Genomic DNA, 23,839 nt, shown 5'->3' with positions numbered 1-23,839 from the left:
TAAAGCAGTGAAAACCTAGTGGTTAAGAAACGCGACCTCTCGATTGAGGGCCGAGGTTCAAATCCCAGGCACGCACCTCTGATTTTAAAATTTATGTGCGTATTAGAAATTAATTATCAGTTGCTTAAACGGTGAAAGAAAACGTCGTGAGGAAACCTGCATACCTGAGAGATTTATAAAAAAAATCTTAAAGGTATGTGAAGTCTACCAATACGCACTTGGCCAGAGCGGTGGACTATGGCCTAATCCTTCTCATTATGAAAGGAGACCCGTGCCCAGCATTGGGACAGTAATGGGTTGATGATGAAGTACTTAGTAAGTAAGTGAGGCAAGTAACTAAGCTAAGTAAGGCAGTAAGTAAGACTTCGGTCTGTACGTATCCTTGAAATTAACATTGTTAGGTAAATTTATAAACTTTAGTCCATATAACTTAAGATAATAACGCTTATTCTCGTGTTTACTGTTGCACCAATGCATAGTTGTAAAGTTTTGTAATTACATGACTGTAGCCCTAACTTCATGAACTGTTTCAAAAAGACCAAAACGACTTATGTACAAACAAATTACTTAAATTTTGAACTTTAATAATGAACTACAAAGTACATTTTACATTGTTGTTCTATAAATACTAAAAGAAAAGGCAAAAAGGACTCTAGTTGTTTATTTTAAAGTTTATTTTACGATGTTTTAAAAGAACATACGATATTATTGTTCTTGTTCAGAACAAAATGTTCTCTGCATAATGAAATAACTTCGCGAGATATCTTCGGTCGCGGTTTCTCGAATTGTTCTTAATTATTTGAGTTCTAGTCTAGTTAAAGTGGCTATTCATAAAAACTTAGGATTGTTATGGATAAAATTTTAGCGCCTATCGTGTTTGGGCGAGCGGAGAATATTCTTTATAGAGAAGTTTTATGAGTACAAAAGTTCTAGCAGTTGTTTAACATAAGTTTTAACTTTTTTAAACAACTGCTATAGAGTATCTAAATGAATAGACAGTAGAGCGATTATTTCGTGTACAGTTAATTCTGTATTAAGTAGTTTGAGAAGCAATGGATTCAACGATCAATCTTGAATAAGCACTTGAGCAACCCATGAATGAAACCACTATTTAAATGGTGTGGCATATAAAGAGTCTATATTCGATTATCAAACCTATTAAGTATGTGGGTCGACTTTCGGCACCACCGTCACCTCTATTAGATATCGGGCTAATACACCTATAGTATTAAGGACTAGTGTGTTCTCATTAAAAGGTATGATAACTTACAGTGTTGTACAGTACCCCTATCATGAGTTTTCAAAACATCCCACAATTTTATGTTACATTTACTCAATCCATTATTTGTTTCGTTTGCCTCAGTAGACTGAGTAAACGTAACAATAAGTAAGTGCTCAAGTCTTCTTGTCTGCCTGACATGTTCGCAAAAAAAGAGACAAAACACAAAGCGCCATTTTGTCAATTTAGACATTTAATGTTATGTTACTGACACTATAGTTCTGACACAATCCGCTTGGGGCGCTGATTGGAATTTGTATGGGCACATACGTAAACAAATACCAAAACAGTCATATTCGTCAAAACGTAAAAACTCATGGTAAGGATAGATACAGGAAAGACTTAAACAGTCGGATTTTTAGTTGTTTTAAAACGTTTGACTTATTTTTTAAGTCATAATTGAGGTTATCTTATGATGTTTTCCGTCACAATTACAGCAAGCGCTAATTAATTTCTAATACGCACATCTGAGAGGAGACCCTTGCTTAGCATTGAAACAATCATGAGTTGAGCAAGGACTTATACAAAAAAAAACAGATAAGTATTTTTTTAACTTTATTACACTTAAACTTACTTTTACTTAAACTCAGTCAATATCTAATTAAAATTACCAGTCATTCTTATTAAAATCACCAGTCATGTTGGAATTTAGCGCCAACGGAGTAGTCCGGTCTGCCATGACCGAAGTTGTCTTGACTGATAGCGCCACCTGCCGACAAGTGTGTGTTCTTGTCTAGGTTCCACACCTTCGACGCTGATCCTGATACCTGGAAAATTACCGAGTTTTTAATATGGGAGCTTGTTATAAGGCGACGCCGTTATTGTCCCACTGCTGGGCACAAGCTTGTTCTTAGAGTGAGTAGTTTTAGAATATAGTCCACTACGCTGACCAAGTGCGAATTAGACTTCACACACCTTTGAAATTCTTTTAGAACTCTCAGGTTTCACGATGTTTTCCTTAAGGCAAGCGATATTTTTTATTTCTAATCTTCTATATATATATAAAAGCGAAAAGATACTCACGTTCGAAACGTATTAATCAAGGTTTTGCCGAAACTACTGAAGCTACAATCATGAAATTTGAAACATAGCTTAATTTTATAATGTAGATGCGCACTAAGAACGGATTTTTTGATATTCCACCGTAAAGGGGGTTAAATGGGGGTTGAAAGTTAGTATGAAAGTCCGTCAGTTTTAAAGCAAACTGGATGAAAATTGGTATTTAGCTTTCTGATTTAAAGTAATAAAAATCTAATCTAAGGGTTTTTCCAAAATCAACCCTAAAGGTGGTTAAATAGGGGTTGACAGCTTTTTTTAATTTTTCCATTTTGGAAGCCAGCACTATGAAAGTTAGCCATTGCTTTACTGGTAAGATATAATAAAACTTTAGTTCAACCATTTTTGGAAAATCAACCCCTATGTGGGTAAAATAAGGGTTGTAAGTTTGTATGGAATTCCCCCAGTTTTGATGTAAACTCTATGAAAATCGGTATTTGGGTTTTCGATTAAAAATAATTAAATACCTATTTCACCGTTTTTGGAAAATCAACCCTTAAGTTGGTAAAATAAGGGTCGACAGCTTATTTTAAAATTTGCCAATTTGAAAGCTAGCACTATGAAAGTTAGCCATTGCTCTACTGGTAAGATATAGTGGAACTTTAATTGTACCGTTTTTGGAAAATCAACCCTTATGTGGGTTAAATAAGGGTTGTAAGTTTGTATGAAAGTCCTCCAGTTTTGATGTAAACTGTATGAAAATCGGTATTTGGGTTTTCGATAGAAAATAATTAAACACCTATTTCATTGTTTTTGGAAAATCAACCCTTAAGTTGGTAAAATAGGTTTGACAGCTTATTTTAAAATTTGCCAATTTGAAAGCCAGCACTACGAAAGTTAGTCATTGCTTTACTGATTAGATATAGTGGAACTTTAATTCTACCATTTTTGGAAAATCAACCCTTATATGGGTTCAATAAGGGTTGTAAGTTTGTATAAAAGTCCCCCAGTTTTGATGTAAACTGTATGAAAATCGGTATTTGGGTTGTCGATAGAAAATAATTAAACACCTATTTCATAATTTTTGGAAAATCAACCGTTAAGTTGGTAAAATAAGGGTTGACATCTTATTTTAAAATTTGCCAATTTGAAAGCCAGCATTACGAAAGTTAGTCATTGCCTTACTGGTTAGATATAGTGGAACTTTAACGGTACCGTTTTTGGAAAATCAACCCTTATGTGGGTTAAATAGGGGTTGAAAGTTTGTTGGGAAGTCCGCAGATTTGAAAACAAAGTCTATGAAAATTGGTATTCAGCTTTCTGATTGAGAATAATAGAACACCTATTTTACCGTTTTTGGAAAATCAACCCTTAAGTTCGATTAATAGGGAATAGAGCTTTATTTTAAAATCCGTTAATTTGGAAACAAGGATTGTAAAAATAGCATTTAGCTTTCTGGTTCGAAATAATTGAGCTTCTTTAACACCGTTTATGGAAAATCTACCCTTAAGAAGGTAAAATAGGGGTAGAAACTTCGTTTAGAAGTCCGCAGCTTTTTAAACAAAGTCTATGAAAATTTTTATTTGGCTTTCTGATTGAAAATAATAGGACACTTATTTCACAGTTTTTGGAAAATCAACCCTAAAGGTTGTTTAATAGGGGATGGAGTTTTATTTTAAAATCCGTTAATTTGGAAACAAAGACTGTAAAAAATGGTAATGGCTTTCTGGTTGGGAATGATAGAACTTTTTAATATCATTTATGGAAAATCTACCCTTAAGAGGGTATAATAGGGGTAGAAACTTCGTTTAGAATTCCGCAGATTTTGAAGCAAAGTCTATAAAAATTGGTATTTTGCTTTCTGGTTGTAAATAATATATCACTTATTTTTCCATTTTTGAAAATCAACCCTTAAGGTCGTTAAATAGGGATTGGAACTTTATTTTATAATCTGTTAATTTGGAAGCAACCAGTACGAAAAGTTATCATTGGACTCAATGAATCATCTGAGTCACTGTTTTTAGATCAACCCTTAAGACGGCTATAAAAGGGTGTATGCATTATGCCTTTCTGTTTACACATCTGTTTCAGCATTTTTAGCAACTCAACAATCAACCCCATTAGGTTTTCTTTAAAAACCGTTATTGAAGTTACTTCCTTTGGCGTGTCTGGAAAAAGAACAGAATGCAGAGAGGTTTAGTGTAGGGCGAAATTCCACGGGCCGTTGTAACATATATTTTTAACATGGGAATGTATTGCGCGTGTTGAAGTGCAGAACAGGGGTTTTTTACGATTTCGTACCTAAAGGATAAAAACGAAACCCTATTACTAAGACTTCGCTGTCTGTCCGTCTGTCCGTGTGTCATAGGGCTCTATCTCTGGAACCGTAATAGAGGTAGATAGTATATAGATAGTAACATTTGAAATTCTTACAGAGGATGCATAACGGTGGCCGCTATAACAACAAATACTAAAAATTAAAAAAAAAGTTGAAAACAAAAAGGGGTCCCCATACAACAAACTGCTATTCTATATTTTTCAGGATAGGTAGACAGTTCAAATTTTCACAATGTGTACTTTAATGGCTGCTGCAATATTAAATATTAGAAATTAAAAAAATAAATATTTTGGTTGTACGGAACCCTCCAGGTGCGGGTTTGACTTGCACTTGGCTAATTATTAGTAACGCGCAGATCCGCGGGCCACAAGGGAAAGTCGCGGGCCACACACCACCCGTGGGTGTCGGGTTGCCGACCGCTGGTGTAGAATATTAGCTTTCAGAAATTTGCTGATAAAGTATTTATTGATGCATATGTACATAGGAATGTTTTTGAAATTGTAATAAGGAGGTAAAAGAAGTGTTATATATATGTATACGGGAATCTTTAAGGTTCGAAGTTAGAAACGTGAAATTTCAGATAACGTCTATTTAGACAAATACATGACAACGTGGACGGGTGCAAATTTCATATATGAAAATGCGTAAGTTTATTCAAATTGGCCTATATTTTGGTATACTGATTAGGTACATCGCAACTACTTGAGACACACTGCGTGTCAACATTTTGTCCTGCCCAGGGGTGTGGTTGTGGTTATGCGTGGATTAGTGATGGTGATGTGGTAGACACATAGACCTTGGTTTAAAATTTTGGGCTAGAACAGGGCTACAGTATCCCCTGCCTATCGTACGAGACTAAAGGGGGACTTCTGGAGTTGCGAGCGAATTGTTGCGAATGGGAGCTCTAACCGCCCAGCCAGCGACCCTGGAAAGGGTTCCTATGAAATAGTGTAAATAATAATTATTGTATCCTACATGAAACTTATATTTTAAAAAAAGTTTCATTACAGTCCACTAATTAGATTTTCAAAAATCTTTGAAGTTGTAGAAAAGTTTTGAGAAATCTCAAAGGTATGTGAAGTCTACCAATTCGCACTTGGCCAGCGCGGTGCACTATGGCCTAATCTTTCTCATTTTATGAGAGGAGACCCGTGCCCAGCGGTGGGACACTAATGGGTTGATGATGAATTAGAGTTTAAGTGTGTTTTATGTTTCTGAAGAAAGCTTGACCAATTTAGGTACACAGTGACGAAAAAAAAGCTTTTATAAATTAAATATCAATGCTACTTTATCGTTAAAATTGTTACAGGTACAAATTTACGATTACAGTTATTTGTATGTTATATCATATTTTTTACGCGGGCGAAGCCGCGGGTTCTGCTAGTCAGCACATAATTTTGAAATAAGAGGTGCGTGCCTGGGATTCAAACCTCGGACCCCCCGATCGAAAGGCCGTTTTTTTAGGTTTTTTTCTAAAACGGAGTAGCAGACGAGCATGCAGTCCACGTGGTGGTAAATAGCTACTATCGCCTTAGACATCTGTAATCAACCCCAGATACGATTAGATATTCCTGTCTGCGGTCGGCTGCATATGCGCCGCTACCCCCGAAGACTAAGCTGGAACGCTTCGGAAATGTATGTCTCCCTTACCACAGCCTTCAAACTAGAACACAGCAGCGTTTAACACTGATGTTATGAGGCAGTAATCGGTGTGGAAACTTTTAGATAGCTTTGAATTTTACAATAGCAGGACAATAGATGGAAAAAACCAATGGTAAACTTACACTAGTTGCTCCACCGAATTGCTTATTTACGTGCAGTGCAGCATCAGCAGTTTTAGCAGCGTTACTCCAGTCCAGCTTGCCACCCAGATGGCTGGTGTCTCCGGTAGCTCCTAACACCCTGGAGCCGTATGCTTCGCCCTTCAACACTCCTCTGTGGTCGTTGAAGATGTCGCCTTTGTAGCCTGCTTTGCCCTAAAACGAAGAGTTATAATTTTATTTTATATAAACTTAGAAATTTGAGGACCCGTGTGATAGAGCGGTCTCACTCTACCAGTCTGACGCGCAAAGGGTTCCGGCTTCGATCCCCGGCCAAACAAACATCTGAATGAATTTAGAAATGTAGTTGTTATCGTCGTTCGATTGCGTCGTTAAAGTAAGTAAGAATTCATACGCACATATTTTTTGAAAAATTAGAGGTGCGTGTCTGATATTCGAACCTCGGCCCTCGATTAAGAGACCACGTTAACCTTTACGCTATCACTACTAGGCTATATACAGTACATAGTAATCTGTCACTCTTAGGCACAGGACTCATGAGAAAACAGTCATGCAAAATATTTTTCATAATTTTATAGGCACAGCGTGTACCACGGATAGCTTTCTCCAACGCTATTAAAAAGCACTCAGCTTGTTTGAAACAGCCGTCTACTTAAACTTACTAACGACTGCGACGTTGCCAAGTGCTGGCACACTTTGGAACGATTAGCGAACTTTGTGGCCCACAGCTGGGCAACTCTTCCCACATACCGTGCTGCTTCAATACGTTCGCTTCAATACGTTCGGATTCATCGTTGACTCACTTATGTTCTACTGCTGGGCAAAGGTGTAGGCCACAGCCCACCACGGTAGCTAAGTAAGCGCTGATCAAACACGAATTGCTAGATTTATTGCAATCTTAACAGTAGATTTCGGTAAATTTACCAACCAATTATATGTAAGTGCTAAACAAGATAGATTAAGAAATAATTAATTTAGGTACCTATAATACACACATTAAACTTAGTAAAATCTGAGGTACAGTCAGTCCAAAAGCAAATGACAGACAGATCTCCAAATAGAAATAGATTCCCAAAACACTGGAATTTGAACTGGAATTTTTGAAATAGACCCTCAGAATGAGTGGCCATATTTCAAGTCACTCCTATATATGTATCTATCACTACTTATAATAGTTATTAGTTATTACTCTACTTACATAAAGGCTGGTTTCGTCGTTGCCGAGCGTCCCAAACACCTTTCCATGACCAACTTGTGTGTCCCACGAGACGTCACGGGGGTACCGAACTTTCTTAGAGAACTTGTAGGTGTCTGGGTACCTGTTCAAATAATGTCATTAGTACTTAGACACTTGACACTAACCTAATATTAACCTAAATAAAGTATAAATAATAATAACCTAATGTAGTATCATATTTTGAAGGTGGTAGAACCCTTTGTGGTTCGACTCCGGCGGCACCACCGCCACACTTATTTCTACCTAATAACAGCAGTGTTAGGCGCTGCTGTGTTCCGGTTTGAAGGGTGTGGTAAGGGAGACAGACTTTTCCGAGGCGTTCCAGCTTAGTCCTCAGGGGTAGCGGCGCATCTGTGGCCGACCTCAGGTAGGAATATCTAATCCTATCTGGGGTTGATTACAGATGTCCATGGGCGGCGGTAGCCACTTACCATCAGGTGGACTGCATGCTCGTCTGTTACTCTTATATAATAAAATAAAAATAAAACAAATATATATGTCACTCCTACAATTCAGACGAATCCAACGACACCTCATGTGTTAAAATCTGTGAAGCCATTTGAGCTTCAGAGCGTGCTGAAGAATGAAACTCACAAACGCACATAAAATGTTCTAAAATCATTTATCTTTGCAGTTCGTTTTTTTTTATGGTAGTATTTTTTTTTCACTTTTGTATTTTGTAAATATGTTTTATTTTTATTTTATAATTTAATTAATTTATTTTTTAATTTTTAGTAATTGTAATTATAATTGTAAATATATAGATTCCTCCAATAAAATATTAATTTGTAGTCTGGTATAAATAAATGACTAAATTCAACTAAACAATGACGTCACATTGCTTATCAGGGGAATCACGTCACCCTCGTCAAACTGAGCGTCTAAACAGGGTACAAAAACGTCACAAAAAGTGGGGCAATGGGAACGCAATGGGAACGTCAATCAACTGAAAGCCTATTGATATCCCATCTTAGGATCCGCGGAGATTTTGTTGTTTCTATGCTTGGTTATAAACTGTTTGAAATTATTATCTTTTTTTTTATTTAGACAAAAATATACAGGAAGAGAGAAAAGAAAGAAAGAAAAAATAACTGTAGATTTTGTTCTGTATAATATTTCTAATAATTTAGCATCAGTTTTTTTTAAACACAATACCTCCATACATATTTCATTTTAATAAGATTTTTTCAAATCACTTTGATATATTATAATTACATATTTTTGCAATTTTAGCTAATAATGAGAAACGAGAAAAAAGTTAAATGAATATTAATGATTAAATTTTATTGTTTATTTCATGTAACAGTACTGTAATATATTATTGCTTTTGACTGTACCCTTACATATTTAACACCAACAATAGCCATATCAATAAAGTTGAATGATAATAAAATGACAGATACCCATATTCATCTCTCGGATACTTATTATTTATTTATTATTTATTTATGTACACTTAAATAAAGATTAATAAAGATGTTAATAACAAATTAAAATCTGTGGGTCATTTAAATAAATAACAATAAACAAGGTTACTTACTTTTCTTTGTATCCAGGGGGTAATGACACTTGTGCGTACGCACACACGATGACGGCAAATGCAAGGACGATTTGTGTTGAAAACATGTCTGCAAAGTAAAAATAATACATTAACAGGAAATTTGACAAAAGATATATTTTATATCCAAACGAGCTTTTGCCCGCGGCTTCGCTCGCGTTACGAAGTAATATTTTCATCCCCTATTTTACCTATCCCCTTGGGGGTAGAATGGATCAAAATCCTTTCTTAGCGGATGCCTACGTCATAACATCTACCTGCATGCCAAATTTCAGTCCGATCCGTCCAGTGGTTTGGGCTGTGCGTTGATAGATCACTATGTCAGCCAGTCACCTTTGAGTTATATATATTTAGATACTTTTTTCTTAAGGTTGCAAGCAAGTGTGCAGTACACCTGATGGTAAGCCGCCCGGGACATTTGAAACAAAATCTATATAAAACAGGTTTTTAGCAGAAGCCCATCTCAGATGCGTTGCCACTAATACTAGTATTATGGGGCATAAAAGAGCATCCATTTATAAATTCATTAAATATGTCTATCATACGGTGATTGGCCCCGGAACACTCTGGCTCACAAAGGTACCTTGGATATGAACCTGAAGTTTGAAGGCTATGAACCAAAATTTACAGCGTTACATCGTCAACTCATTACTGTCCCACTGCTGGGCACGGGTCTCCTTTTGTAATGAGAAGGCCATTTACCGCGCTAGCCGAGTGCGCATTGATAGACTTTTCATAGGTACTTTTAAGAACTTTTTTAAGATGTCTTCTGTTTCCTCATGATATTTTCCTTCTCAGGCAAAAGAAATCATAATAAATTTATATTATGCACATAACTTTTAAAAATCAGAGGCCTAGGATTCAAATCTCGGACCCCTCGATCAAGAAGCCGAAATTTAAACACTAAGCTATCACTGCTTTTTTACAGCCTTACTATAAAAACTACATCAACTAAATACCTCACCTGCTTTTTCTTACTAGAGGTCCCTCTGAAGTTTTATCCAGTACTGTAACTTAAAATATCTTCCTCAGAGCATTTATATTAAGCCGCGGTGAAATCCCTTAGCACACCTGTTAGAAAGGGGATTTTTTCAAAGAGAATTAGTCATCTTACGGTTTATCCTTATACCAGTTATGCGAGACTTTTTGCCTACTTTTTATCATATAGCTATTAGCGTCTAGATAAAGCATTACTGATTGAGTTCAATGATGACTGATGATATTTTTTATGTAATAGTTTCAGTCTAAGGAAATTGTACGAACTAGAGTTCACGCCGACGATCACCGTCGATGTGGTCATCGACCGTCACCGACACGGACTATCGTTTGTGTAGTAGCTCACTGTTGCTCATTTGCTCCCTTCTTAAGTGGTTACTGCAGACCATCAGTCTACCGATAATCAACTCCTATAGCTCAAGGATACTGCGTGATGACAATAAAAAATGTTTAGTTACTTCTGAGGACTAAGGAAGCTAATATATTAAAAAAAACGCTTTCTACACTCAAAGTCCCACACTAGGATTCCCTGCGTGGATGCCATGGACACACACATAGACAAATACACAAATACCCAGACACAGAAACAGAAATCTAAATTCATCATTTTGATGTCTGTCTGGCCAGGGATCGAACCCGGGACCCTTTGCGCGTCAGACCGGTGTGGTGATCGCTATGTTACGCGGGTCGTCAGAATAAGTCTGTGCCGGCGACCGTTGACGTGTAGTAGCTCACTGTTGCTCATGCGTTACCTACCCACGATGGAACACCTTAAAAATGTTTATTTACATTATCGCACTTTTGAAAACAGAACTCACTAGCTACACTTCTACTATAAAATAGAAGTAGGTTTAGGTTATACCTTATGACCTATAGGATGATAACATAAGAGCCATATAAGATACTCAAGTGTTTACATCAAAATAATCTCTAAACGTAAATAAAACTTAATTGTCTGTTTTGACTTAAATGTATATCAAGGCTATTTATAATAACAAATAAGCATACATTTAATTAGATCAGTAATATTTGAGAAAATTGTCGACATACATACATAGATACATACATAATAGTCCTAATTCAATATAGAACCTTCATTTTTGAAATTAGTTAAAAATTTCTTTGCTTTAATTTTTGTTTGTTATAATTATTATTGTTGGTAAAAACTTCTTTGGTTCGACTCCGGCGGAACCATCAGCAAACATATTTTTGCCTAAAGTTCTCTGTTAAGCGCTGCTATGCTCTGCTTTGAAAGGTGTAATGAGGGAGACACTCGTGGCATTACAGCTTAGCACTCCTCTGGAGTAGCAGTGCACCTGTCGCCGACCTCAGGTAGGAATCTAATCTTATCTGGAATTGATTACAGTAAGGTGGCAGTAGCCAGTTACCATCAAGTGGAATACATGCTCTTCTACTCTTGTGTTTAAAAATACGGGTATCAATGTACCATTACTTTTGATGAACTTGAAAGATATGCGAAGAGAAAAGAAAGACTCAAAATTAGATATGAAAATATTTTTTCTTAAGTTACATACAAACGTGTTCGATTTTATATTGTATACATGTTCATTGTACATATTCCACCAACTTGTGTGTTACTTAACAAATAAGTCCTTAAGGCAACATAAACATGTAAAAGGGTTTTATAAGTCTTCCTTGTTCAAAATTTACAAGGCACCCACTTGACTTAGCGGAAGTGGCGTGAAATTTAATAGGCTTACGGAACATCTGTGTTCATGTTTAAGTACATGAAGATATTGTGTAAGATAAATAATAATTTATTCATTGGTGAGGAAACAAAATTTATTAAAGAGATAAAGGAAGAGACTTTGATAAGTAAAGATACTTCGCTACCTTAAATGAAACCAGAGACGACTGATTTTTCACTTATTTTTTTGAACACTTGACAAATAAAAACTTTTTAGAGAAATTTTACGTATAAATAAGTAATATTGCGTAATATATATAATAAGTAAATAAGTATATAAAATATTTTAGAGAAATTTTAGCACAGAGACGTGGCAAAACGTTTTTACGCAACTATTTCAATTAAGTAATCTTTACTAATCTATGGTAAGACATAAGACGGATATAATCTTATAATAGTTTTTGTTCTTATCAATACGTATGCTAGGCGTTCCAACTCAGTGCTTAGGTGTAGCAACGCGTCTGTGGTTGACCACAGGTAAGGTTGTAATCTTATCTGGGGTTGATTAAGTGTCTATAGGCGACAATACCTATTTACCATCAGATGGACTGCATGCGCGTTTACTACATATATGTTGTAAAAAAACTTACTAATAACATATTTATTTATTACTTACTAATAATATACACACGAAGGATTATAAGGAAGGTATATTTGTTGCTCTTTGACGCAAAACGATTGAACAGAGTTTTGAGAATTGAAATAGTTGCGTAAAAAAGTTTTACCACGTCTCCTTGATAAAATCCCTTTACTAATGTCCCTAAATTATTTGAAACACTTATTTATTTATTATGTACATTACACAGTGATAGTTATTTATTCGTAAATTTTCTCTAAAAATGTTATTTATTTCTCCTTTTTCAAGAATTCAAAAAAATAACTGACAAATTAGCTGTTTGTATCTTCACTCAATTTCAAGCGAAGTATCTTTACTTATCAAAGGAAATTTGATACATAGACCAGATACCTAATTTCCTATGTAAAATATGTAACATATTATAGTAATTAACATCGAGACTCCGTACATACGGGCCGAAATCGCATTAATTTTTACAAAGAAGTTCGCGCAGTCTATACAAAAGGTACCCGATACTCCACGTACAAGGTTGACGAGATATCCAGGAAATACTCAAACCAGGTCGACAGTATCTGCAGTGTAGTGCAGCTGTATCTATCGGCAGCAACACATCGCGCAGTAAATTTGGCCGCTCGCCAAATGCAATGCTCATCCATTATGTTGACTCGCTTCTAGAGGCGCGCGTTTCCATTAGCTAGCACGATACGAGGTCATTATGATCATGAACCTATTATAGACCTGTTATTCGTGTAAAAATTAAATAGACTCAAACCATGGTCTACAGAAGACTTTGAAAAATGTAGGGATGACTCAAATATTCAACAATACCCCATCGAGTCGAATCACAAAGGGCTCTACGATTCGTACTATATAGCTATCAATCGACGAACACAATTGTTAAATATTATACTAGTGAAAGTAAAATAATTTTTACACAAATTTTAACGTAACAATCTATACCCTTTCTTTAATTCACGTACGGAACCATTCGTAGTTACGAGTCCAACTCACACTTGCCAATTTTTTTATAACGAAGGTATCCTACCTAAAGGTCCTTCTTCAGGGTACCCGTTGCTCAACAAGGTTGACGAGATATCCAGGAAATCCTCAAACCAGGTCGACAGTATCTGCAGTGTAGTGCAGCTGTATCTATCGGCAGCAACACATCGCGCAGTAAATTTGACCGCTCGCCAAATGCATATCATCCTTTATGTTGACTCGCTGCTAGAGGTGCGCGTTTCCATTAGCTAGCACGATACGAGGTCATTATGATCATGAACCTGTAATAGCACTGTTATTTCTGTCATAATAACATGGTATTTGAACACAATATCATTGTTAATAGGTCGTTTTGAGAAACTTAGGGAAGATGTCCACGGACAGCAGTAGCCACTTTCTATTAATTTTCATAAAGAAGGTAAGCCACTAACGGTCCTCCATACACACAATAGATGCCCGTTCTGTTAAGAGACATGCGTTATGATTTATCACTTGCTATAATGACGAAGCAAAAAATCAACAGGTCTGAGAGTAAATCAAGCTGTCAGAGGTGAGTGATGCTACCAATTTGCACTTGGCCATCGTCATGGACTATGGCCTACACCTCTCTCATTCTGGGAGAAAATTGCACAGCAGTGGGACAGTAATGCACGTCTAACAACTGTTATATATTAGTGACCGACCGAAACTGTTTTATAGCCGAAACCGAAACCGTTAATGAACATTCGGTTTCCGTCTTAGTTTCAGCCGAAACAAACCCCGATTTTTTTTAGACATGTGGAAATATATATTATACATATATTATTACATATATTATTACATATTATTACATATATTATTACATATAAACATATATTATTATTATTATTATAAATATAAAATATTTCCTTCACTGAATGGCATTCATAGAAGCATTTAGAACATTTACCTCTAAATATATATATTACTCAAAGGTGACTGACTGACATAATGATCTATCAACGCACAGCCTAAACCACTGGACGGATCGGGCTGAAATTTGGCATGCAGGTAGATGTTACGACGTAAGCATCCGCTAAGAAAGGATTTTGATCAATTCTACCACCAAGGGGATAAAATAGGGGACGAAAATATTTCTTCGTGACGCGAGCGAAGCCGCGGGCAAAAGCTCGTTAAATTATATTTTTTGTTTAACTTTCTAATCAATGACGTATCGTTACACGTTACACGGGTGACAATGGAAACAGCGCTTACATACAGCTCTCTGGAGTGTGGTCCGTGATTGAAGCATGTTGCGTCCGCTCCGGGCCGTTCCCTAAATGCATGGGTTTGGGTTACATGCACGTCTAACAACCGTTATATACGCCAGTAGTATAGGGTTATAACTATATCACTAAGTCTCCATACAATTTCCTAAAAATATTTGATAATTCACATAGAAACTTGATACAATGTAATACAAAACTCTTTCTTGTTCAATAAATTAAAAGTAACAAATACAAAATTTTAAACTAATCTAAGGCGGGTACAATATTTTCGTAAGTTATATAATGCGTCGGGATGCAGCAGCCAGGATACAGAAAGACCGAATTATTTATATATATATATATATATATATACAGTGGCGTGCAAAAGTTTCGGGCCACCTTATTTTTCGTACATATTTCCCAGAAATACGATAATGAAATATATATTAACGATCAATTTTCTCAGATATTCGCTTATGTATGAAAATAATGTGTTATACTCGTGGATATTACTTTAAAATATTTTTTTTTCAACATTTTTTTATTAATGACTGTGCAAAAATATTGGGCCACATATTACTTCGTCGTAAAATCAAAAATAATAAAATCGAATTGGGGTTAAAAGTTTTGTACTCGTTCACTCGACTCAATACTTTGTTGCCATGCCCTTAGCAGCAATAACTGCTATACACCGACGAGGCATTGAGTCGATTAACCGCGAGATTCGTTTTTTTAGCAATTTTTCCCACTCTTGTTGCAAATGGTTCCACAATTCCGTCTTGTTTGAATGATTTTTCGTTCCAACGCGAACCTTCACGTCTTGCCACAAGTGTTCAATGGGATTTAAGTCCGGTGACTGCGAGGGCCAGGCTAGAAGGCGGACTTTTCGACTCTGAAGAAAATTTTTCACAAGACGCGAAGTGTGTTTTGGATCGTTATATTGTTGAAAAATCCAACCACGCGGCAATTTTTTTGTTGCAAACGGAAGCATATGATCCAGTAGAATGTTCTTATACATTACAGAGACCATATTGCCGTAAATTTCTATCAGGGGACCAACGCCATCAGCAAACAAAGCTCTCCAAACTTTGATGTTCCCACCGCCGTGTTTAACTGTAGAGTTTAATATCTGACATCATTTCTGGTACCTGTTGGACGTGATACGTACTTACAACCATCACTTCCAAACAATTGAAATTTGGTTTCATTAGAAAATAGCACTTTACGCCAATCTGATGTTGTCCAGTGCTGAATTTTTTTTGCGAAGTTCAACCTGGCCTTCTTATTCTTTCTGTCAATCAGTGGTTTCTTGATACCAATTCGCCCAATCAGTCCTAAAACCTTCAGATGGCGTGACACCGTGCTCCGACTAACATCGGCTACATTTTCACTTCGCAATTTCCGTGCAACATCGGCTGCGCTTTTTCGCGGATCAACAACACATTTCCTTTTTATAATTTTGTCGACACGATTCGAAGTTATTCGTGGCCTACCGCTCCGTTTTTTATCACACGGCAAGTTTATTGTTTTATATTTGGAAATAATACGATTAACAATATTTTTACCAACAGATAAAGCCCCTGAAATAAAACGAACTTTTTCCTTCTGAAGACAGCTTCACAACGATCTCACGAATCTGAATATGCATGTGTCTCGACATCGTCGTCAAAAGAAGACTAATTTTCCTGTATGTAACGTATTTTGAAACCAGCGAGCATAAAAAAGTAAATAAACTAGGAGTACAGAGACATCGACGAGTAGTGGCCTGATACTTTTGCACAACAACGAAACAGCAGTTTACGTAGTACACGTAAAATTTGCTATGAAGCAAAGTAATGTTAGATGTTTCTGTGTATATTCTAACTCGTTCATATATTTCAAACAATGATAGATTGAAGGAATGATTTTTTTATCGAAATCTATCAATCCAATGGAAAAATCAGGGTGGCCCGAAACTTTTGCACGCCACTGTATATATATATATATATATATATATATATATATATATATGTATTTAATCAAAACAGAATATTACATGTTTTGGATTAAATCTAACCTAAATTAAAACTAACTATCCTAAGTGACTTGCTGGGGCAATGTTAGCGCCCAGAGTGATTCCCACGTTCGGGACTATGAGGTGGCAACGTAGGTGCGTAGTCAGCGTTCCCACGGTACGGCGGCGGTGAGGAATCGGATTTCTTCCTGATAAATTTAGTTAAGGTGAATGCCTATTGTTGGTTAAGGCCAGTATATAACACGTACAATAATATTTTCAATGACTCGTGTGATGTAGAGAGGTAGACCATAATCTATTTTACGGGCATAGTTCCGCATTCATTCCCAGGTTAGCATATTGTTAAATGATATACAATTCGCGTAACAGCAGTTAGTATATTTTACAGAATTGCAGGATTCCGGGTTTGATCCTCGGCCAAGCAAAAATTTAAGTGACATACAAATCGCATGGCACAATGGTTACTCAACCGGTTTGACACACAAAAGGATCCGGATTCGATCCTCGTGCTAGCAGAAATCAGAATGATGAGATTTCTCGTTTTAAACGGACACCCGTGCCCAGCAGTGGGGCAGTAATAGCTTAACGATAACACTTTCACCATTTATTTAGGGTTCCTGAGTTCTAAAACCGTTGGAGCGTTTGATGCCGCGTTAGACAAACATACCGTACATATGTACAAATATTTGCATTGGTGATTGCAGGCTGAGATTTCCAAGCGATTTCGCTATTTGGTATAGCTGGGTTGCAGTCGGTTTGCTGTTAGGTAGATAAACTACGCTCTACTTACTAAATACACTGCAATTTCTCTTACATCCCACTGCTGGGCATGATTTAGCCGATAAGTAGGACAAGCTATAGTCGTCACAATTGAATATACCAATTTTGACACATGCCATCTAGCGGTACTAAGCATGTGATATACAAATCGATAACCAAAGAAACCGATTTTTATGACAAATCGATTACAACCCCACACCGTATTGTATTGTATTGTTTTGATTACTTAATATTATTTGAATGTTCATCGATTATGATTTATTCCGAATGCTTTGAAGCCGCTACCTCTAGGCGTCACGTGGTTGTAAACTGCCTACTACAAAGTTAGTTTAAAACATTAATGACGTTAGGATGGCATGTGTCAAAATTGGCCTATTAAATTGTGACGACTATAGGCGAATAAAGTTGGTAGGTACTCTTTGTGGTTCGACATCGGAGGCATCGCCACTAACTATTGCTACGAGTACTTTATATTAGCAGTGTTAAGCGCTGCTGTGTTCAGGTTTTGAAGGGTATGGAAACGAAAACAATAAGCATGTCTTCCTACCGAGGAGCTTCAAATTAGCCTTCAGGAATAGCAATGCATCTATAGCCGATATATATTATAAATTTGTGTTATCAATTTAGATCTCTCAGTCTATTTTTTATTATAATAATGTATGTGGAATGGAAGAGTGGGGCTGCTTGTCACAAGTACAAATTTATTTATGCTTACAAAGTAGCTTCTACGAATGTTTAAAACGATTGTTATCATTATTAAATAAACATTTCATTTCATTTCATATCAGATAGGTATGTTTATTTTTAAACGGCCCCTAAGGTTACGAATGATAACTGTTTAATTTTAACCAATGAAACTGATGGCTTAATTGCGCTCCGAAGGACGTAAGCAAATATAGTTCTTATAACGTAAATTTTGGATGGAGAGATAGATTGTATAAATCCTTACTTACTTACTAATATTATAAATCCGAAAGTAACTCTGTCTGTCTGTCTGGTTGTCTTTTCTTCACGCCTAAACCACTGAACCGATTTTAATGAAATTTTGTACAAAGATAGTCTAAAACCCGAGAAAGGATATAGGAGAGTTTTTATCCCGGAAATCCCACGGAAACTAGGGATGGTGATCTAAGATCGATTAAACGCGGGCGAAGCCGCGGGCAAAAACTAGTAAATTATAAAATATCGATATTTGGTAGGCATAACATTGGTTAGATTGATTATTATAAAGAAAGATAGACGTAATGCAAATGTACGATAATTAGTCTATAGGATTACTCATACATGCATTATTCCATGGTACTTTGAAGCAACTTCAATTAAGTCCATTATCAAAATTGCGAGTGATGAAAATCGACGAATACTGTGATAAAGGATCTGGGACATACCCGTTTGAGCAAAAAACATGTCATAGCTCGGATGAAGGCTCACTAATGCATTTGTAGCGTCGGCAAAAATATCTTCTAGGAATATTTTCTTTTCCGTATTATATTTTTTGTATGTTTTAGTGTTTGTACAGAATAAACGATGACATTGATAGTAATGCCCCGTTTATATAGTCTGTAGATAGACATTAAACGTGTCATACAAGGGCCGTGGCACGCAAATACCTTTTTATACAATTTTTTGATCAGAATGCACTACGGTAAAATAGTTTCTGTGTTACGATAAATTAGTTCTAAACTTGAATTAAAAATGAATAATAAGCAATTTCTTCTGTGTATGTACTTAAAAATATTAAATATACAACGCAGTAAATTATTTATAGAGGGGTGTTATACGAGTATAGTCCGCGCCAAACTGCTAGTCCGCTCTAAAGTTGTTGCGCACAACTACAAGCATTCCGTAGCCTTAAAGGTATACTAACGCAGCTATGTACCTGTGGGCGAGAGCGAGCAGCGGATTGGTGCCGGGAGGGTTCCCGCGCTGTCCTCGTCCCGCTAATATCTACAATTTGCTATTCGACGCGACACGTTTCTATATTCAGAGCGGACTAGCAGTTTGGCGCGGACTATACACATTGTAAAAAAAAACTTATTAAATAAATAAAAATAAATTGACCACTAACTGAACCTACATTATATTATGAAATAATTTAATTTTTTCAAAAAAAGTACCTAATTGACTAGCATGCACGACTACGTTATATTGGTAAAACATTTGGTGATAGTTTAGTTAAATTAATATTTTATTTGCCAACTGTACTCGACAAACACGAAGACATAGCTGTGGGAATCGCTCCCCGCATGTCGCTGTGTACTTTGCACAGCAAACAGTTACACAGTATGCACACATACATAGATCTCACATCTGTATATTCGATAGTTCAGTTTCAATACATATAGAAAATTAATGAAAATTATAAAGAAGGCCGTGATTTAAATTTTTACAGAGATTTGACAATACGCGAATGTAGCCATTAAATTCTGACACACACAGGGTTTTGGGTTCGTATCCCGGCTAACTTAATCTGAATAACGAATTTGATTTTCTGGGTCTGGGTGTTTATGTACCCTTCTTTGTATGTGTCATTGGCACCCACACATTATTTTATTTGCCAACAGTACTCGACAAACACGAAGACACAGCTGTGGGAATCGCTCCCCGCATGTCGCTGTGTACTTTGCACATCAAACAGTTACACAGTATGCACACAGTCACAAATTCACACATGTCATTGAATATATGGAGCTCAAAGCTCCATCTATTCAATATTATTATTATATTTGTTTATAATTTAGAAGTAGCTGACGAGCATGCAGTCCACCTGATGGTATGTGGCTACTGCCGCCCATGGACATCTGTAATCGACCCCAGATAGGATTAGATATTGCTACCTGCGGTTGGCCCCAGATGCGCCGCTACCCCTGAGGACTAAGCTGGAACGCCTCGGAAAAGTATATCACCCTTACCACACCCTTCTAACTAGAGCACACAAGCGTTTAATACTGCAGTTATGAGTCAGAAAAAACGGTGGTGCCACAGGAGTCGAAGCACAAACGGTTGTATCACCTTCGAAATTAGTCTCATATTTAAACTAGGAAACAAGTATGCAGTCACCTGTAATCAAATCATATCCTAGTATTTTATAAATTCTACTTGAAGATGATGATATATGTAATACCACTCCTGAGCTCTAAGATGGTCCGCATCCACACCGTTGCATCGCATGCAAGAACTGCTTCGCGCTAGAAATACGTGTTGTGGTGGTACCTTCTGGTAGGAACATACCAGTTCTACCCTCTCAAGCTTACTTAGTAATTAGTCAAAATAGACCTTCTCAAAATAGACATAATTATAGAGATAAGAAATAGCATAATTTTGTTTATACGTATCGCGCAAAATAATGAGTTCAAAAAACTGTTTATTTAAAATAATATACAAAGGAAATACCACAAGGAAAGATTTTATTTATATATGGAGATACAAACCACATAAACATCCTGTGTCATATATCTACTTACGCCTGTAAAAGCTGTAAACACATATTATTGAAATGACAGACAGGTCGACCCGACATGATCCCATCTGGGGTTGATTACATATGTCCATGGGCGGCAGTAGCCACTTACCACCAGGGCTGCATGTTCGTCTGCTACTCCTATATTATAAAAAAAAGAATGAGACATACGTACGATCGAAAAACATTACGCTCCGCAGTCGAGCAATTATCAAAATAATAATTAAATTACGCGCATTTTGCACGCACAATTTATTCCCTATCGTAGCAGATACCGTTGATTTGTTCCAATATAATATAGTGGAAATCATAGTTCACGTTCTGACAAGCCAACCAACTAAATAACACATGAATCATATATTAAACAAAGCAAATGTAAACAATATTCAGCATATGATAAGCGGGAACTACTTTATACTGCTTGTAGTATGTGCTGTTAAATCTTACTGTCTGTCTGTTTCATAGTAAACATTCTCAACTTTGATCATCAGCAATATTAACCCATTATTATCATATTACTGGGCACGGATATCTAAATATATATAACTCAAAGGTGACTGACTGACATAGTGATCTATCGACGCACAGCCCAAACCACTCGACGGATCTGGCTGAAATTAGGCATGCAGGTAGATGTTATGACGTAGGCTTCCGCTAAGAAAGGATTTTGATCAATTCTACCCCCAAGGGGATAAATAGGGGATGCAAGTTTGTAAAAATCTTCGTAGTTAATAATATTACTTCGTAACGCGAGCGAAGCCGTGGGCAAAGGCTCGTCCTTAATAAGTGAAAAGGTTCAGTATGTATTACTATGGCCGCTAAAAAATCCCCAAATGAGAGGGTTTTTAGGCCACAGGCTATCGCGCTGGACTTGACGAGCGAATTCGTACATCCTTGAGATTTTTAGGGACTCACAGGCAGGTTTACTCGCAATTCATTTGTAAATAGTTTAAGCAATTGATGATAAAAATAAAATACACACTTATTTTTCAAAACTGGAGGTATGTGCCTGTGTTTTCAAACCTCGAACCCCCTCAGTGAGAGGTCAGGTGTCTAATCATTAACCAATCATGAAAAATATAAATAGATATAAAATTCTCGTGTCACAATGTTAGTTACCGTACTCTTCTGAAACGGCTTTACCGATTTTCACCAAATGTTATATGCATATTCAGTATGTTTGAGAATCGGCTACTATCTAGTTTTCATACCCCTAAGTGATAAGGGTTGTCCACCCTTAACATTTTTTTATTTATATGGCAACACAACGTTTGCCGGGTCAGCCAGTAAATATATAAAAAACAGAGGTGCCCTTTTAGTATGCAAAAGACGTCACAGTCGTTTGGTTTAATTATTGAAGTATAAGTAATAAAATATATAAATTTTAATCATGTATAATCTAACGCTGATGTGCTGCTGCACGGAACATTCCGCATGCAAGATCTATTTGCACTTAGCCAATTATTTATTTATTATTTTAATTATTTACATTAGATTACCAATAAAACTCAAGAAAACACTTGTAGAAAGCATTTATTTTATAACACAATGTAAATCATTGTAAAATATAGACAAAGTCGTAGCAATAAGCTAGCAACTGATAACAGGAAATTACCTTATTAAAATTTTGTTGTACTAACCACTTATCAGTTGTGTCAAAAGGTTATGAGATATTTCTTCTTATTATGTCTTGTTAAAGGGGAATCCTTTGAAATACATTGATAATGTGAGACTAGAAGAGACATATTATGTAAGACGTAGAACACTTTGTGTTTCTAACCAAAGATTTTTCTGCAGTATATTAGTGTTAAGATTACCATCTTAACACTAATATACTGCAACTTGTATATCTGAAACTATAACGGATTTCTGATATACAAGTTGTTCTTGTATATAAATATTTTTATATATGGAAAATTATTTATTTTGTACAGGCCTGCGGAGGCATTTACAAATTGTCTGTCACAATATTTTTTTTTATGCTGCTACCGGATCGTTACGCGACACATACTGAGATAATCTGGTAAGAAAATCAGGGGGTTATCTAACAGAATAGGACCAGCGAGTGAAGTTCCGGGATCTGAACAGGGCTACGGTATCCCCTGCCTGTAGTTAGAGAAAACTAAAAAGGGTTCCGAAATTGCAGGTGGCAAGAGTGGTAGCTTAAACCGCCCGGCTAGCAACCCTGGGAAGGGCTGCGGTATGTGTGGCCGCATACCTTCGTACATACACGCCAGACAGTGTGGCGAGTGTCGTGCTCACATATAAACACGCTAAGACTTCAGTTACGTTCCTTTGAAGATCCCAGAGTCCTCTCCGCAGCGACGAGGACAGCCAACCCCCGTTGGCTGTCCTCGTCTCGGTTTTAAACTGGTAATAATTTTGACTCATTTGACCCTATGCTGCTCCCACGGCATCAGTGCCTTTTAAAGGCTTCCCCGGGTAAAATGGCATTTCATGTCTTTAGTTTTTAGGTAACACATCTGAGACCAACATCACCAATCCTATACAGTTTTATTAGAGTTGATATTGTCATTTTATGTATACAATTGTAGCTATTTTGTAAATTACTAAATAGGTCCATACTAACTCGAAACTCTTAAAAAATTTAAAGACCTGTCAAAATCGACGACGAACTAGCGACATCTCTAATAAATTTTCAATCACATAGTCCGTCTGCCTTAACAGAAATTCTGGCCATTTTATTTTAATAGATATAAAAATAGATCAAAATACCAACAGTATTTATAAATCTACAAAAATATTATATTCAAACTGTTAGTAAAACCAAACAATTAACCCAAGCCACATCCAGTACACATATTAAATGTAGTATCATCCCGGCCGGGGAATTCCTTCTCTCAACCCGAGATATATATATATAGAGCAA

At 36.5% G+C, this 23,839-nt stretch overlaps 1 protein-coding gene across 1 annotated transcript; it reads right to left on the bottom strand.

The window, feature by feature from the left end:
* Window positions 1-1,872: 1,872 nt before the first annotated feature.
* On the bottom strand, window positions 1,873-10,190 carry LOC140755189 (gloverin-like). The gene is made up of 5 exons (XM_073090408.1): window positions 10,154-10,190; window positions 9,172-9,259; window positions 7,593-7,713; window positions 6,398-6,589; window positions 1,873-2,046 (listed from the first exon to the last, which is right to left on the bottom strand). Exons 2-5 carry the CDS (start codon window positions 9,255-9,257, stop codon window positions 1,909-1,911), a joined length of 537 nt encoding a protein of 178 aa, XP_072946509.1. The 5' UTR covers window positions 9,258-9,259; window positions 10,154-10,190; the 3' UTR covers window positions 1,873-1,908.
* Window positions 10,191-23,839: the final 13,649 nt, after the last annotated feature.

This window comes from Epargyreus clarus, unplaced genomic scaffold (assembly GCF_041222505.1).
Source record: "Epargyreus clarus isolate Ecla_fem2 unplaced genomic scaffold, WU_Ecla_fem_2.2 ptg000032l, whole genome shotgun sequence".
NCBI lineage: Eukaryota > Metazoa > Arthropoda > Insecta > Lepidoptera > Hesperiidae > Epargyreus > Epargyreus clarus.
This window is presented reverse-complemented; position numbering and strand designations above follow the sequence as displayed.

What these genes read in the sequence shown, in the direction of transcription:
- LOC140755189 (XM_073090408.1), bottom strand. Translation starts at nt 9,257, where the DNA reads ATGTTTTCAACACAAATCGTCCTTGCATTTGCCGTCATCGTGTGTGCG. An exon ending in CCCCCTGGATACAAAGAAAA is followed by an intron (nt 7,714 to 9,171) that starts GTAAGTAACCTT and finishes TTATTTGAACAG; the next exon opens with GTACCCAGACACCTACAAGT. An exon ending in AATTCGGTGGAGCAACTAGT is followed by an intron (nt 2,047 to 6,397) that starts GTAAGTTTACCA and finishes GTAATTTTCCAG; the next exon opens with GTATCAGGATCAGCGTCGAA.